Source organism: Alnus glutinosa, chromosome 11 (genome assembly GCF_958979055.1).
Source record: "Alnus glutinosa chromosome 11, dhAlnGlut1.1, whole genome shotgun sequence".
Classification (NCBI taxonomy): domain Eukaryota; kingdom Viridiplantae; phylum Streptophyta; class Magnoliopsida; order Fagales; family Betulaceae; genus Alnus; species Alnus glutinosa.
Window position 1 is genome coordinate 1,351,633 of NC_084896.1, and position 14,886 is coordinate 1,366,518.

The 14,886-nt window shown below is 36.5% G+C and overlaps 2 protein-coding genes across 2 annotated transcripts; both read right to left on the reverse strand.

The window, feature by feature from the left end:
* Positions 1-704: 704 nt before the first annotated feature.
* Positions 705-3,555, reverse strand: LOC133882409 (polyol transporter 5-like). Its single transcript, XM_062321572.1, has 3 exons — positions 3,341-3,555; positions 2,803-3,149; positions 705-1,997 (listed from the first exon to the last, which is right to left on the reverse strand). The coding sequence occupies exons 1-3, from the start codon at positions 3,489-3,491 to the stop codon at positions 918-920; spliced, it is 1,578 nt and encodes a 525-aa protein (XP_062177556.1). The 5' UTR covers positions 3,492-3,555; the 3' UTR covers positions 705-917.
* A 4,465-nt stretch (positions 3,556-8,020) lies between these two features.
* LOC133881561 (polyol transporter 5) lies at positions 8,021-10,683 on the reverse strand. Its single transcript, XM_062320516.1, has 3 exons — positions 10,426-10,683; positions 9,959-10,305; positions 8,021-9,371 (listed from the first exon to the last, which is right to left on the reverse strand). The coding sequence occupies exons 1-3, from the start codon at positions 10,574-10,576 to the stop codon at positions 8,274-8,276; spliced, it is 1,596 nt and encodes a 531-aa protein (XP_062176500.1). The 5' UTR covers positions 10,577-10,683; the 3' UTR covers positions 8,021-8,273.
* Positions 10,684-14,886: the final 4,203 nt, after the last annotated feature.

Below are 14,886 nucleotides of genomic sequence, written 5' to 3' on the forward strand. Positions count from 1 at the left end.
TGACTAAATTTTAGCCTATCCAAGCCTCTAGCAAGAGAGAGTTTCTATCGGGGCAGATCTCAAACAGTTTAAGGTGCAAAGTCCACTTATTAGGGTAGGTATAACTTATTGAAGTTTTCTCTTAATTGGATGCAATTACGAGAACTTCTCAAGTTATCACTAGAGTAATGCTACTATTCAAACTCAATTATCACACATATTTGTTTCCAAGGAGTAGTTCAATCAGCTAGAGACAACGCTTCATAAAGCAGAGGTCACTAGTTCGAATCCTCCATCCCCTTTTTGTGTAGACATGTCAAAAAAAAAAAAAAAAAAAAATTATCACACATATTGTACATAGGCCGACGTGATGTGTATTAACTGATTTTTTATGTTGGCCACTTAAATAAAATAAAATAAAAGTCACTTGAAATACGTTACTTCAATGATATCAAATAAATATAATAAATAACATTACTCGTTATCTGTCCCAACTTTTTGTTGCTTGGTCACGTATCATTGTATCAACATGGTCATTGTTATGAGAGATTTACCTTGCTTTTATTTCTTTTATTCTTTATTTGCAAAAGTAATTTACCTTGCTTTCAATGCGCAAATTGAATCTCCCCAAACTCTGACTCCCTGCTTTGGATAGATTATAAAAAGAGAACCAAAAACAATAACACTAGTACATTATACCCTTCTTATTCATAACCCACTGTCTTTTGCCATTGTATTCAACCTTGACCTTTCACATCATTGTTCTAGAAATAAATTTTTTTAAAAAAATTCCTGTAAAACTTGGAAGCAAATATATTTGTGCCTCGGACGGAAGCATATACTTTACAATGAGGTTGATGAGAGGTAGAATATGAAGGGTGTCTAACATCAATATAATATGACAAATTTTTTGTGTGGGATTTGTGATGACATTCCTTTCACCGAATCCGAACCCTATCATCATCATCACCATACAGTCCCCTCTTCTTTGAGTTCTTCTTGTAACTAGCAAAGTTCCACTTGAAATTACCGAACAACCCTTCCATATCCTCAAGGGCTCGACCTTGTGTTTCCGGTAGTAAAAAGTAAATGAACACAAACGACGACGCGGCAATCCCGGCAAAAAGAAAGAAGGCTCCACCGATGGTGATGCCCTTGTAGAGTGAAATAAAAGTCATGGAAATGACCCCACTCGTGACCCTCTGCACCCCCACTCCGATACTCACGCCCTGGGCTCGTAGCTTCAATGGGAAGATCTCTGAGGTGTAGACCCATGTGACGGGACCCATCCCGATTGAGAAGAATGCCACGAACGCTAACACCATGGCGATGGACAAAGCGACGGCCCACATAACCTTATGATCCGTTTGATCGATGATCGTCAGGCTAACTCCGAGGATTACTTGGGAGAAGATCATTCCCCCCACGCTGATTAGAAGCAAGGGTCGTCGTCCGTTCCTGTCCAGCAAAAACGTGGCCACTAAGATGAACGCAGTCTTAGTGAGCCCAACAGCTATCGTGCAGAGTAGCTTTTGATCGGATGACGTGATCCCAGCCTTCTCAAAGATTCTGGGGCTATACAAAACGACTGCATCTATACCCGATGCTTCTTGGTAGAAATAAAGAAAGATGGTCGCGATAAACACGTGGCGAACGGACGGTGTAGGATGGAGGAAGAGCTCTTTCCACACACCCTCACCGTGGCTTCGTTTGGGCATCGAAATGACGTCGTCGGTGCAGTTCTCGGGAATGGCAGCTGCTAGTTTGATGTCAGCGAGTCTTGTCTCGGCCTCCTCTTTGGATTCTGAGGTTTTGTTAAGGATTTTCTTTGCGTCACCGAGTCGACCCTGCATGACTAGCCAACGAGGCGACTCGGGCATGGCTAAAACGACGATGCCGAGTATAACAGCAGGGATGGCAGCCACTCCGAGCATGAACCGCCAACCTAAGTTTGTTGGGAGCTTAGAGAAAGCGTAGTTTGAAACGTACCCTAACAATATCCCGACATTGATGAACACCTGTACAAAAACAAAGAAATTTAGGGTATGTTTTGGTGTCCGAATTTTTTTTTATTGTTTTGTATTTTTCTTTATTATTTTCAAAATTATGAAAAGTTTTGAAATCATGTTGGATGGTTTAGAGAATGAGAAATGCTCTACTTCCCAAAAACAAATTTCTTCCTAAAATTTGTTTCCAAGTGACATGTCACCATCCCATGAGATGATGACACATTTTTCAAAATAATAGATTTCATCCATGATTGACACATTATTCGAGAATCAACTTTTAGAGAAAAAAAAAATGCAAAGTGTAGCACTTCTCAACTAAAAATGAAAAAAGATATTTATCTCTAAATTCTAAATATAAAAAACTGAAAATAAATAAATAAATCGGGGTGGTCCGAAAACCACCCACAACCGAGCCACCCCCGAAAACCACTAAGGGTGGTTTGACCACCACCCACATACACTTGGGGGTGGTTCAACCACTTTTAAGGTTAATATTTTTTTCTCAGGTCCAATTTTATATCATTGAGTTCCAGGAAGTTGTCTACGGTGTCTCAGTCAAGCACCGAAGCTGAATACCGTGTGTTGGCCAACATCACAACTAAGCTTTAGTGGTTGCAATCCCTTCTCAAAAAATTAGGTGTGTTTCTTTCTAATCCTTCGATATTGTGGTGTGAATTGTGATAATTTAAGGGCTTCGTATCTTACCGCTAATCATATGTTTCATGCACACACATAACATATTGAAATTGTTTTTCATTTTGTGCGTAATAAGGTGATGTCAAAATAGGTATTTGTGAGATGATTATAAACGAACCTCGGGGAATGAGCTAAGGAGGCCACGAGAGGTGGCGGGAGCGACCTCGGAGGTGTAGACCGGAGCGATCATGAGCGCATAGCCAACGCCAATGCCGGCGACGAAGCGGCCGACCATAAGAAAGGCGTAGTTGGTGGCGAAGCCCATGAGGATAGCTCCGGCGAAGAAGATGGCTTGGGATACCATGATGGTGTAGCGGCGGCCTATCCAATCGGAGGTTCTTCCGGCGGCGCAGGAGCCAATGAGGCAGTAGAGGTTGAGGATTCCGGCGAGGATTTCGACTTGTACGTCGCTGATTTTGAGGTCTTCCTTGATGTAGATTACTGCTCCACTCATTACTCCAATATCTGAAGCAACACACGTACGTTGACAACATGTTGAGAAAATAAGCTAGAAATTCATGTGATGAAAGTCTCATCAAATGGTCAGTACTGAAGAGTTTCCCACGTACGTTTTGGGATATACCACAGCGTCCATTAATGACGAAAATGGAAACTTAAAATTCATCGAAAAAAGGAAAAAGTTGAAGATTACTGACCATAACCCAGTAAGATGGAAGTCGTAGAGGCCAAAATTGCACAAGAAAGAGCATATACGTTGCTTTTGGGCTTCTTTGGATGATCAAAATCCTCAATAGTTTTCTTGGGTTGGCCGGAAATGGCATTAGTTTCAGGTTTCCAGTCAGCCATCTCGTTTCTAGCAGAGATGGGTGCTTGTACGTAATTGTGTGATTTGGATAGAAAATTTCAAACCGCCATGAACGAACCAGCTGCCTGTGTTGGGCTTCAGAGCGTGCTTAAATAGACACTGCCCTGTTTACATCATCGCTGGCCATATACTCCAAAAAGGCCACATTTCATTGCTGGGTAATTATCATATCGATCCGTTATTTTTAATTAATTTCAACTTAAGATCAACGGGAGGATCAAAAATTAGAAAAAGGACAGATATTTCATACTAATTTTGTTTTATGAGTTCTTACAATCCAGCATTTAAAACGTGATATATTAAGATCTAGAGTTATTAATTTTTATTTTTCTTGAAAAAATATTCTAATATGACATAAAGATATAAACAGTTTTTTAATATTTTGGATTTTAGGTTGTTGGTTCCATTTATATGGAATTTTAATAATTTTAAGAGATTTTGAGGCTTTGTTTTTATTTATTTGATTTTTTTTTTATTTCTTAATGATTTAATAATAATAATAATAAAAAAAACAGAAGGGGTGTTAGAAACATACCAGTTACACACTCCTCTTTCACATGGAGTGGAACCCACATGTGGTAGGCCCCACCCCATTTGAGAGAGGGGAGTGTGTAACTGGTGTGTAATTGGTTTTTTTTTTTTTAGCATTATCCACTCCGTAATAGTGGGAGGGACCTGTAGAGCTGATCTTTGTAATTTCTTTTTTTTTTTTTTTTCTATATTTTATCATCTATAAAAAATAAAAAAATAAAAAAATAAAAAAATCTACATTAGATAAATGGTTAAGTAAAACTGTTTAAAGAAACATATTACAACAAAAATGCTAAAAAGAGCATATTTATTATTAAGATAGGTATTAAATTAGTAAATGTATATCTTATCTAGCCCAATAACGTTTTTTTTTTTTTTTTTTTAAAGTAATTTAGGTTGACTCTTTCACATTTCCTTCAGATAGGATATGTTGACATCGAGGACGGATTTTTGGGGTGGGGGGAGGGGTGGCGGTATAGGTAAAAAAAATTATGAGGTAAAAATTAAAAATTTAGTCTACCGATCCCTATCAACAAATTTATTTTTGACGCCTGACACCTTGTTTGTAAGAGCTTTTGGCTCCATCCCAATTGACAACCATCGATTTCTTTTTTTCTTTTTTAACTTTATCATCTTAAAATAGTTTGTGTGATTCCTTTAGGGTTACCGATATGAGTCAACGTCTCTATTCCCCTGCTGTTTGAGCAAGTATGGTTAGGGCAAGAAGACAAGGGTTTGCTGGGTGTCACATTCCCATGATTTTATGGGGGAGGGTGAGATTCCCAGACAAAATGCTGCTATCACATGCTTGGTTTGATGCCCATCCTCGCCTTGTCCATTTGTTTAATAGAGTGCCTCACTAGCAACAGTTTGGTCCAACAAGGTTATCAGGATATAATAAATTGCACCATTAATCTTTCTAGTTGGTTAAATTTACAAATCGCCCATTTACTTTTTTTTTTATACATTTTTTATTAAAAAAATTAATTTTTTTTAAGTTTTATATATTTATATTTTTTTTTATTAAGAATGGCACAGTTGCCATCTTATTGGCGCTGAAATGACACCTAATGGAATCTGTCTAAATTTTTAACTGAATTTGACTTCAAAGAGTAGGGGTGGGCAAAAACCCGCCCCAGCCCGCTCCTCCCGCACCGCCCCAATTTCAACAGTTTTAAGGGGTAAATGTACAGGTACGGGTTGGATTTTATCCGACCCGTGTGGAGTGGGGCGGGTTGCGGGTTGGGGTTTTAAAAAACCCTGGGGACCTGCCCTGCCCATGTGAAAAAATATTATAAAAAAAAAAAAAAAAAAAAAAAAAAACCCTAACTAAGTAAAGGCGCCGCATCTCGTTTTTTTCTCTTCTTATTTTCTACTTTTTAAGACTCTTCACTTCATTCTCAAAGACTATAACCCAGTAACCCTAAGCTTTTCCACTTCCACTAAGCCCCTAACCTCTTCAATCTTCATCCTGCGATCTTGGCCGTGTCAAGATGCACCACCTCCCATCCATGACTTGATGGCATACGTAAAAAGGCGTATTTCGACAGGGAAGAGGGACTTCTTTTGGTGGTCTGATTTTTTAGGTCCTTTTTTTTTTTTTTTTTTTTTTTTTTTTTTTTTTTTTTTTTTTTTTTGTGCTGGATCCCATGAGAGCTGTATTGAGAGTAGTATAAAGAAGAAGACAAGGCACTTGTCACTCAAAAGACTTCACTTGTTCTTCTTGACATTTTTAATTCCAAGTCTGTTCCGCGCTCTCATTCTCTCCCTCTTCTTGCTTGATATGTTTGGTTCTATAATTTATAAATCTTATTTTGTTTTTGCCTGTGCTCCGCGCTCTCATTCTCTCCCTCTTCTTGCTTGATATGTTTGGTTCTATAATTTATAAATCTTATTTTGTTTTTGCCTGTGCAATTTGGTTTTGATTTATGTTTTGTTTTTAGTTTTGGTTGATCGGGTGTTGATTTGTGTTTTGTTTTTAGATCTGGTGCTTCTGCGTTACTGATCTACCAGTGGAAACAAGATAAAAATACCAGTCTACTGGTCTAGGACAAAAACACCCACCCTGCCCCGCTCAACTTGCGCCCTCGACCTCGTACGGTGTCACTCTTTACTGTGCGGGGTGGGAACAAAAAGGGTGGAAAACCGCCTCGTGCACACCCCTACCAGGGAACGATTTGTAAATTAGGTCAACCATAGGGGTCTCTGAATTCATTTTGATACTACAATAAGCCATTTGTCATTTAGGCCAACCACAAAGACCGATGATGCAATTTTTCCTAAATTGTAATATTATCCTAAAAACCAATTAATGCCAATAATTTTGCATCCAAGAATCCTCATCAAAATAGCTAGGAAACCATAGAGCCATCGAGAACCCCACACGAACGTAGCAAATTATGCACTTTCATCCGTGTATCATGCATGCATGACATGATAAATTGGATCGAGATTGGCTGTAATTGGTTGACTAAATCTTAGTTTGTTTGAGCCTCTAATGGGAAAGGTTCTATTCGAGCAAATCCCAAACAATCCACCTATTTGGATAAGTAGACCCTAATGGGATTCTCTCCTAATTCGCTGAAATTATCAAAAAGTATAGTTGCCCAGAATAAGGATCGATTGAATGTTCAAAGGAATAGAATTATTCAACTTTTACAATAGATGTGAAGATAAGAATTTGTTGGCACACCAATATTGGGTTCGTTTGGCTACAATTTTTTATCCAAACTTTTTGCTTTTTTTTAAAAAAAAATAAAAAATAAAAAATAAAAAATAAAAAATAAAAAATAAAAAATAAAAAATAAAAAATAAAAATTAAAATAAAAAATTAAAAGCATTAACAAACAACTTAAATCATAAAACATTCAAAACTATTTTTTCATACTTATTTCAAATTAAAACACAAACCCTAAATTTTTTTGGCAAATAAACTATTTTTTTTTTTCAGGGAGACCCATAATTGAGTTGTTACTGGTCATTCAAATCACACACTGCTAATTTCTTGGCTGAAAGTCAAACCCAAAGTCAGTCCACCAAACTTGTGTGAGTGTAACAAAGAATTACACGAAAAGATTGCGAATTAAAAAATAATAAATAAAAATAAAAAATGGTCCACAATCTTGATACTACAACGACACCAAATCAGAATGGATCGCCTGTCACACAAGTCATCTCATTATTGGTGGGAGTAAAAAATAAACAAAAGAAAACAAAGAAATGTAAGGGAGGTAGGGGCCGTAGGGCAGGGCAGGGCAGGGCCCTTTTCTCCGCCATAATTGAACGGACACCACTTCTTTTAAGAGGGTCAAGTTTCTTTCTTTTTCACAAGAAATAAATAAATAAAATTGAAAAGAGTAAACAGAAAAAGGAAAAAAAAAAAAAAACAAAGAAAGAAAGGTACATCCAACCAAACAATTAATAGCCATTAATCATACATGTGAAAGGAATCCAGCAAAATGCCAAACATCATATTCAAATATGTAGCTTACAAACACTTTTTAGTCATTAATTACAACGTTTTCCTTCACTTTTTAGTCATTAATATATAGAGTAACATAAAAATGTGGTATATATATATATATATATATATATATATATATATATATATATATATATATATATATATATATATATTTCTATAATTTTAGTATAATTTTCTTGATAAACTGCATGACACTTATTATAGTCTAAGAAGGCAGCCAAGGCGAGAAGAGATCGAGTGCAAGAAGCCGACTACAAGATTAATATTGCGAAAGGCTAAATGGATATGGTGGCCAGATGTAGAGACTGTTTTGGAGGTGACACGTCTGGGTTCGTGTGACACCAATAACTCCATAAGTTAGGGCCTAGGGGGGCTTACTGTTCCTCAACTTTTTGTCGCTTCGTCGCCATTATTGGTTATCATGTCATTGTTAGATATTTACCTTTTGTTTTTTATTTATTTATTTATTTTAATCAAAACTAAAAGAGAACCAAAAAGAATAACACTATCGGCTATTGTACATTATGTATCCCCTTCTCATTCATAACCCACTGTTTTTTGGCCATTGCATTCAACCTTGTTCTCTCTCACCTTTTCACATCATTGTTCTGAATAATATAATAATAATAATAATAATTCTAACACTTCAAAGAAAATAAGAAAGGGTTTGGAGAACCTTTCACATGAAATATGATAGGAAAAGCTATTGCATGGGAAGTCAAATGCATTCCTTTTACTAAAGTTCTAATTAAGTTTGCCCGTTTGTCCTTAACTGGATCTGACCAATACCATCACCATTCACTTCCCTGTTCTTGTTGGTGTTGTTCTTGTAACCAGCAAACTTCCACCTAAAATTACCAAACAACCCCTCCATATCCTCGAGGGTTCGACCTTGTGTTTCCGGCAACATAAAGTAAAAGAACACAAACGACACCGTGGCAATCCCAGCATAGAGAAAGAAGGCCCCGCCGATGGTGATGCCCTTGTACAGTGAGATAAAAGTCATGGAAATGACCCCACTTGTGACCCTATTTACCGCCACTCCGATACTCGCACCCTGGGCGCGTAGCTTCAACGGAAAGATCTCCGAGCTATAGACCCATGTAATGGGACCCATCCCAATTGAGAAGAATGCCACATACGTTAACACCATGCCGATGGACACAACAACGGCCCACATCATCTTATGATCCGTATGATCGATGATCGTTAGGGAGGATCCGAGGGTTACGAGGGAGAAGATCATGCCTGCCACGCTAGTTAGAAGCAAGGGGCGCCGTCCGTTCTTGTCAAGCAAAAACGTGGCCACCAAGATGAACGCAGTCTTAGTGAATCCAACAGCTACTGTGCATAGTAGCTTTTGATCGGAATTTGTGATCCCAGCCTTCTCAAAGATTCTGGGGCTGTACAAAACAACTGAGTCTATACCCGACGATTGTTGGAAGAAATGAATACCAACAGCCGCGATTAACACATGGCGAACGGCTGGTGTAGGACGGATGAAGAGTTCTTTCCACACATCCTCACCGTGACTTCGTTTGGGCACCTGAACGACGTCGTCCGTGCAATTCTCAGGAATGCCAGCTGCTTCTTTAATGTCAGCGAGTCTTGTTTGGGCCTCTTCTTTGGAATCTGAGGTTTTGTCAAGAATTTTTTTTGCATCACCGAGTCGACCCTGCATAACCAGCCAACGAGGCGACTCAGGCATGACCAAAACGACGGTGCCGAGTATAACAGCAGGGATGGCACCCACTCCCAGCATGAGCCGCCAACCCAAGTGCGTTGGGAGCTTGGAGAAACCATAGTTCGAAACGTACCCTAGCAATATCCCAGCATTGATGAACACCTGTACAAAAACAAAACCAGATCCTTTTTGTTATGTATTTTAGTTAAAAAAATAAAAAATAAAAAATAAAAAAAAAATAAAAAAAAATTAGAATAGTACGTAATTAAACGATATTTACTGTTTTCTATTGTTTTTTAGCAACGAGTGATTTAATATCCTGAATATATGACAAGCAAGACCCACTCCCAGCTGCTTTTCTGTTCAAGTAGAAACTTTTTCCTTGATTGGTGAAGTGAGGGTAGTTCCAATGTTAAAGCACATCACTAAAAGCAAAAAGGATTTGGAAACAAAAAGAAAGTTCATAAATAATATAAAAAAATAAATTTCTAACGATTTTATTTTCTTAAACTGAAAATAGGTTGTTTTAAAAAACAATTTTCTGAAAATAATCTTCGAAAGACATTGTTTGGAAACGTGTTTGATAATATGCTTTATGTAAATAGAAAAAAGAGAATAAAAGCAAGAACCAAACAGTGACTGTGTAGAAGTACTTTTTTCGTGAATTAACTATTAAACACTAAACTGTGTTTTTTCTCCGAAAACAAAATAGTATTGGTGAGATCATGGATGATTCTTGTGCTACGAACCTCGGGGAATGAGGTAAGGAAGCCACGAGTGCTTGCCGGAGAGACCTCGGCGGTGTAGACCGGAGCGACCATGAGGGCGTAGCCTACGCCGATGCCGGTGACGAAGCGGCCGACCATAAGGAAGGAGTAGTTGGTGGCGAACCCCATGAGGATAGCTCCGGCAAAGAAGATGACTTGGGATACCACGATGGTGTAGCGTCGGCCTATCCAGTCGGAGGTTCGTCCGGCGGCGCAGGAGCCGATGAGACAGAAAACGTTGAGGATTCCGGCGAGGATTTCGACCTTTACGTCGCTGATTTTGAGATCTTTCTTGATGTAGATTACTGCTCCACTCATTACTCCAATATCTGAAGCAAAGACACACGTGTGGACAACATGTTGAGAAAATAAGCTAGAAATTCATGTGAAAGTGTTGACGAAAATGGAAACTTAAAAAGAGTAGAAGCAAAAAGTTGAAGATTACTGACCATAACCCAGTAAGATGGAAGTCGTAGAGGCCAGAACTGCACAAGCAAGAGCATATACGTTTCTTTTGGGCTTCTTTTTAGAATCAAAATCCTCAATAGTTTTCTGGGGTTGGCCGGAAATGGCAGTAGTTTCAGCTTTCCGGTCAGCCATCTCGGTACGGTTAGCTAGAGAGACGGAGAGGGGTACTGCTTGTAGTGTGAGTTTTGGATAGAAATTCAAGCGGCCATGAACCAGCACTGGTTGTCCTGCTTTGGGCTTCAGAGAGTCCTTAAATAGACACGTGCTTACATCATCGTGGACCAAAAAGGACAAATTTCATGGCTGGGTAATTAACTAATTATCTTATCTATTAATTTTAATTAATTTCAATTTACGATCAACCGGAGGATAAAAATTATATACAAATAATATTTTCTCCATGCACTTAGCTCTGCAATAGTTCCTTTTCAAAAAAAAAAAAAAAAAAAAAAGCTCTGCAATAGTTGTTTGTTTGATTTTCATAGTTTAATAAAAGAAAAAAAAAATGGAATACAATAGCTATATATATTTGTTAACGTATTTTGAAAAGTGTTTTTGGTTCTTAATTTGAAATTTTTTTGATGTGACGTAAAGGTCTAAAAAAAGTTTTATGTTTTAAATTGTTTTGTAGTATTTTTATTTTGAAAATTGAAAACAAAAGGGGAGAAAAAAAAAGCTAGAAAAAAAATTCACGTACCTCTTTAAATTACTATCTAATTGCTCTAAAATTTATACTATAACGTTGTCGCCCCAAATTACTAAAAAGTTGTCAACGTCCCCCAATGCCAAAGAAAAGACAACAATGACCGAAAAAAAAAATGTTTCAATAAGACAATAATACTCGATAAATTTGAAAAAATAAATTGAAAAGAAGAAGAAGAAGAAACACTACAAATTCAAAATTAAAAATTAAAAATGAAAATACCCCGAGGTTGGTAGAGCCAACCTTTGGCCGATTCACTTCCAAGGTCACGAGAGTGTTTCGGCCACACCCTATGGTAAGGGTAGAGCTACCAATGGAGGTTTTTCCAAAAAAAAATTAAAATTTTACCACTAAATTTTTTATTATTTTAGTTTCGCTCCCTAATTTTTGTTTTTTTCAATTTTGCCCCTTCCAAATTTCAAATGCTAGCTCCACCCCTACCCTCTAGCTAGCTTGGGAGTGGTTCGATTACCCTCCAAACGGCTCAAACCACCCCTTGGGTATTTTTTTTTCTTCTTATTTTTCACTAAGTGTATTTTTGTTATTGCGGAGTTATTGGGAACACCTCACTGGTTTGGGAAGGACATTATTAATTGTACCCTAAGTTTGAAGGGAACATTACATAGACTTTTTTCAGAAAACTTTAATAAAACAAAGCCGATTTTGTATTCCAGAGAAGAAAATTAAATGCGAAGCCAATATACAACAATTATACCACATGCAGTGCACAAGAAAAGAAAAAAGATACAAATATAATATCAACTACGTATAGATATATACATCATAAACAGCTGTCATTTATCTTTAAAAATATAAATAAATAATTATACAAATACATTATTCTAATAACATATACCAGAAAAAAGTTAGATTTAATGTGTGTATATTAATATTGGTGTGAGCATAGGTACTGCACCGACGAGGTTTGTTTATTAATTAATTGTTGGGAGGCAGCAGCCAAATTATATTTAGACATAAATTGACGCAAGTTGGCATTCAGCCTTCACGCCTAGGGAGCCGTCCTACCAACTGTATTTTCTAATGAATTTTATTGCCAAAAAATAAAAATAATGGGTAATTACATTTTCTCTAATGAACTACCAACTTTTATGCAGAGTTTTCATAAACTATCAACTTGACCAAAATAAAGCATTCAACTACCAAAGATAACTCTTTTCCCTCCTTCCGTCAGTCAAAGGGGTTAAAACAAACGGTCAACGGGTCACGTGACCGTCACATGCCGTTTTACCCTCATTTTCTTCATCTTTTCCCTTCATGAACTATCATCATATTCCAACATGCCACCATGTAAAACAGCACGTGACTGTCGCGTGACCCGTTGACCGTTTGTTTTAACCCATGTAACTGACGGAAGTGGAAAAAATGGTTATCTTTGATAGTTGAATGTTCTATTTTAGTCGAGTTGGTAGTTTGTGGGGATTTTGCGCAAAAATTGGTAGTTTACGAAGGAAAATGTAATTACCCCTAAAAATAAAAACCATTTTATTTGGTGGTAAGAATTTATGATATATATAGATAATTTATGATATTCATTATATATTGAAAATGAAAATGTTAGGAATAGAAAAAATAGTACATGCATTGGCGTAGGCTAAGAGACCATGGCTCCCATCCGCTTTTGAAAGTACTGCTGCCTCTATATATATATATATAATTCCAAATTTCCAAAACTGGTCTTATGAGCTAATTTTTTTTTATGGTCTCACGTCAGCAATAAAAAAAAAATACAAACAATAAAAAATAATAATAATAATAATACAAACCTTATTTGCCGGTGCTACTCTCAACCACCACATGAAAAGAGAGGGGAGGAGAAGCGTGCGTCGTGACCATTTTGATGACTCCAAAGGTCGAGGGCGAAGTTAGCATTTAGAATTAGGGGTAAAATTGAAAATAAATAAATAAATAAAGAAAAAAAAAAAGGGAGGGGGCCAAGACTAAAATAATAAAAAATTTAAAGTAAAATTTTAATTTTTTTTTTTTAAGGAGAATATGGTGACTAGGGGGGTTCAAGATTATGTGTAGCTCCGCCTTTGTCGTAGGTGGTGCAACTATTGTAAAGGTTTGGTAGGGTGACCGACCACCTTTTAGAGGTGGCCAACTACTCATGATAGTGGCTGGAGTGGTTGTTCGACAACCGCCAAGTAACAACGAATCAAAGGTTAGAATTTATTTTTAGGCTGATGTTTGTCGCGTTAGAACATAAGCTAGTTTGTAGCTAACTTGTAGGTGTGACTAGCATTTTTATAATTTTATTGTAAATGCTGCTCAATTTGTTGAATGAGTGGTAACAAAAATTAAGAGAATATATATATATATATATATATATATATATATATATATATATGAAAACTTTTAAAGTTTTGTTTAATATAAATATGTTTATAATATGAGCCATCAATCTGTAGCCCCTTTTCTTCAAATAACCACGTTACCTGACACATTGGATTCTAGATTCTCTATTTAACATTAATGTTTAATTAAGTATGATATCTTCATTATGCATGCTACATAGTTGTGATAAGACTGTAATTAACTGTATATTCAAAAGATTGAATTAAAATTAAGGAAAATTATTGATTGGTCTGTGGGATTACACTTGTACCAAACAAAATTTTGGAATACAAAATTTATATTGCAAATTTTTGAAATAAGTTAACTGTCCAAAATGATCTCTATCGTCTATATGTACGGTAGGTATAAGCATAGCGGAGCCAGCTTTTGCAATTTGGGGGGTCAAATTAAAAAAAAAAAAAAAAAAAAAAAAAAAAAAAAAAAAGAGAGAGAGAAAGGGGGGGTAAAAGCCCCCAAGCTTGGTAGTAGCTCCACCTTTGGGCATAAGCCATTAGATATATTTCTACATTGACACCTTTTTATTTGCATGAAAAGAGGCATAATTGATTGGTTAGCCAACCTTATTGTCACATTGGACGATATTATTTGTTAGTGCCATGTTAATTAAAAAGTTGATGTTATTAATGAAAAACATGTCATCATCATATAAAAATAAAAAACATAAAAACACACAAAGAATGGTTGTCGCCTCCACAAAATAGCGGCGGTCACCTCTCACATTTGTAAGTGATAGTCGCTCCTTGCAGATGAGGGATGCCACCCAGATGTGATGGCCGGGTGGCCGCTACTAGCCTACCACCTTTTTTTTTTGTTTTTTTAGTAATTCAAGAAATCTTTGCTCTGTTTTCTATTTCAAGGGATAATATTTATTAATTTGCCCCTTTTTTTGACATGTATTAATTTGCCCCTTGGTTATGAGTAAAGTAATTGCAATGCAATTTAAGCAAATAATTAATGATATGTCGTCTCTAAAAAGGAAGATATAATTGGCTCATTGTTAAAACTTTTACTTTTTCTTCTCAAAATAAAAACAAAAAAGTAACAAATAATTTAAATACAAAAAATAAAAACCTTGAAAAATACATGAACAGACAGAACCGTCCAAAAGAGCATGTCTACTGTCAACTACGTAACACATAAAACATACCCAAAAGGACTACGTAAACTATGCATACCAGCAAAATTCCCATTGAAAAGTATTTTCTTTTATTTTTGTTTATTTTTTATTTAATTTTTTTTTTTTTTTTTAATCCAATTAAGTCAATCAAGTGGGAGTGAGGAAGACAGAAGCAAAAGGGGAGGAAGTGATGGAGAACCCCAAAGCGTGTTCATATTTCCAGGGTCAACAAAGATGGGCTGATCT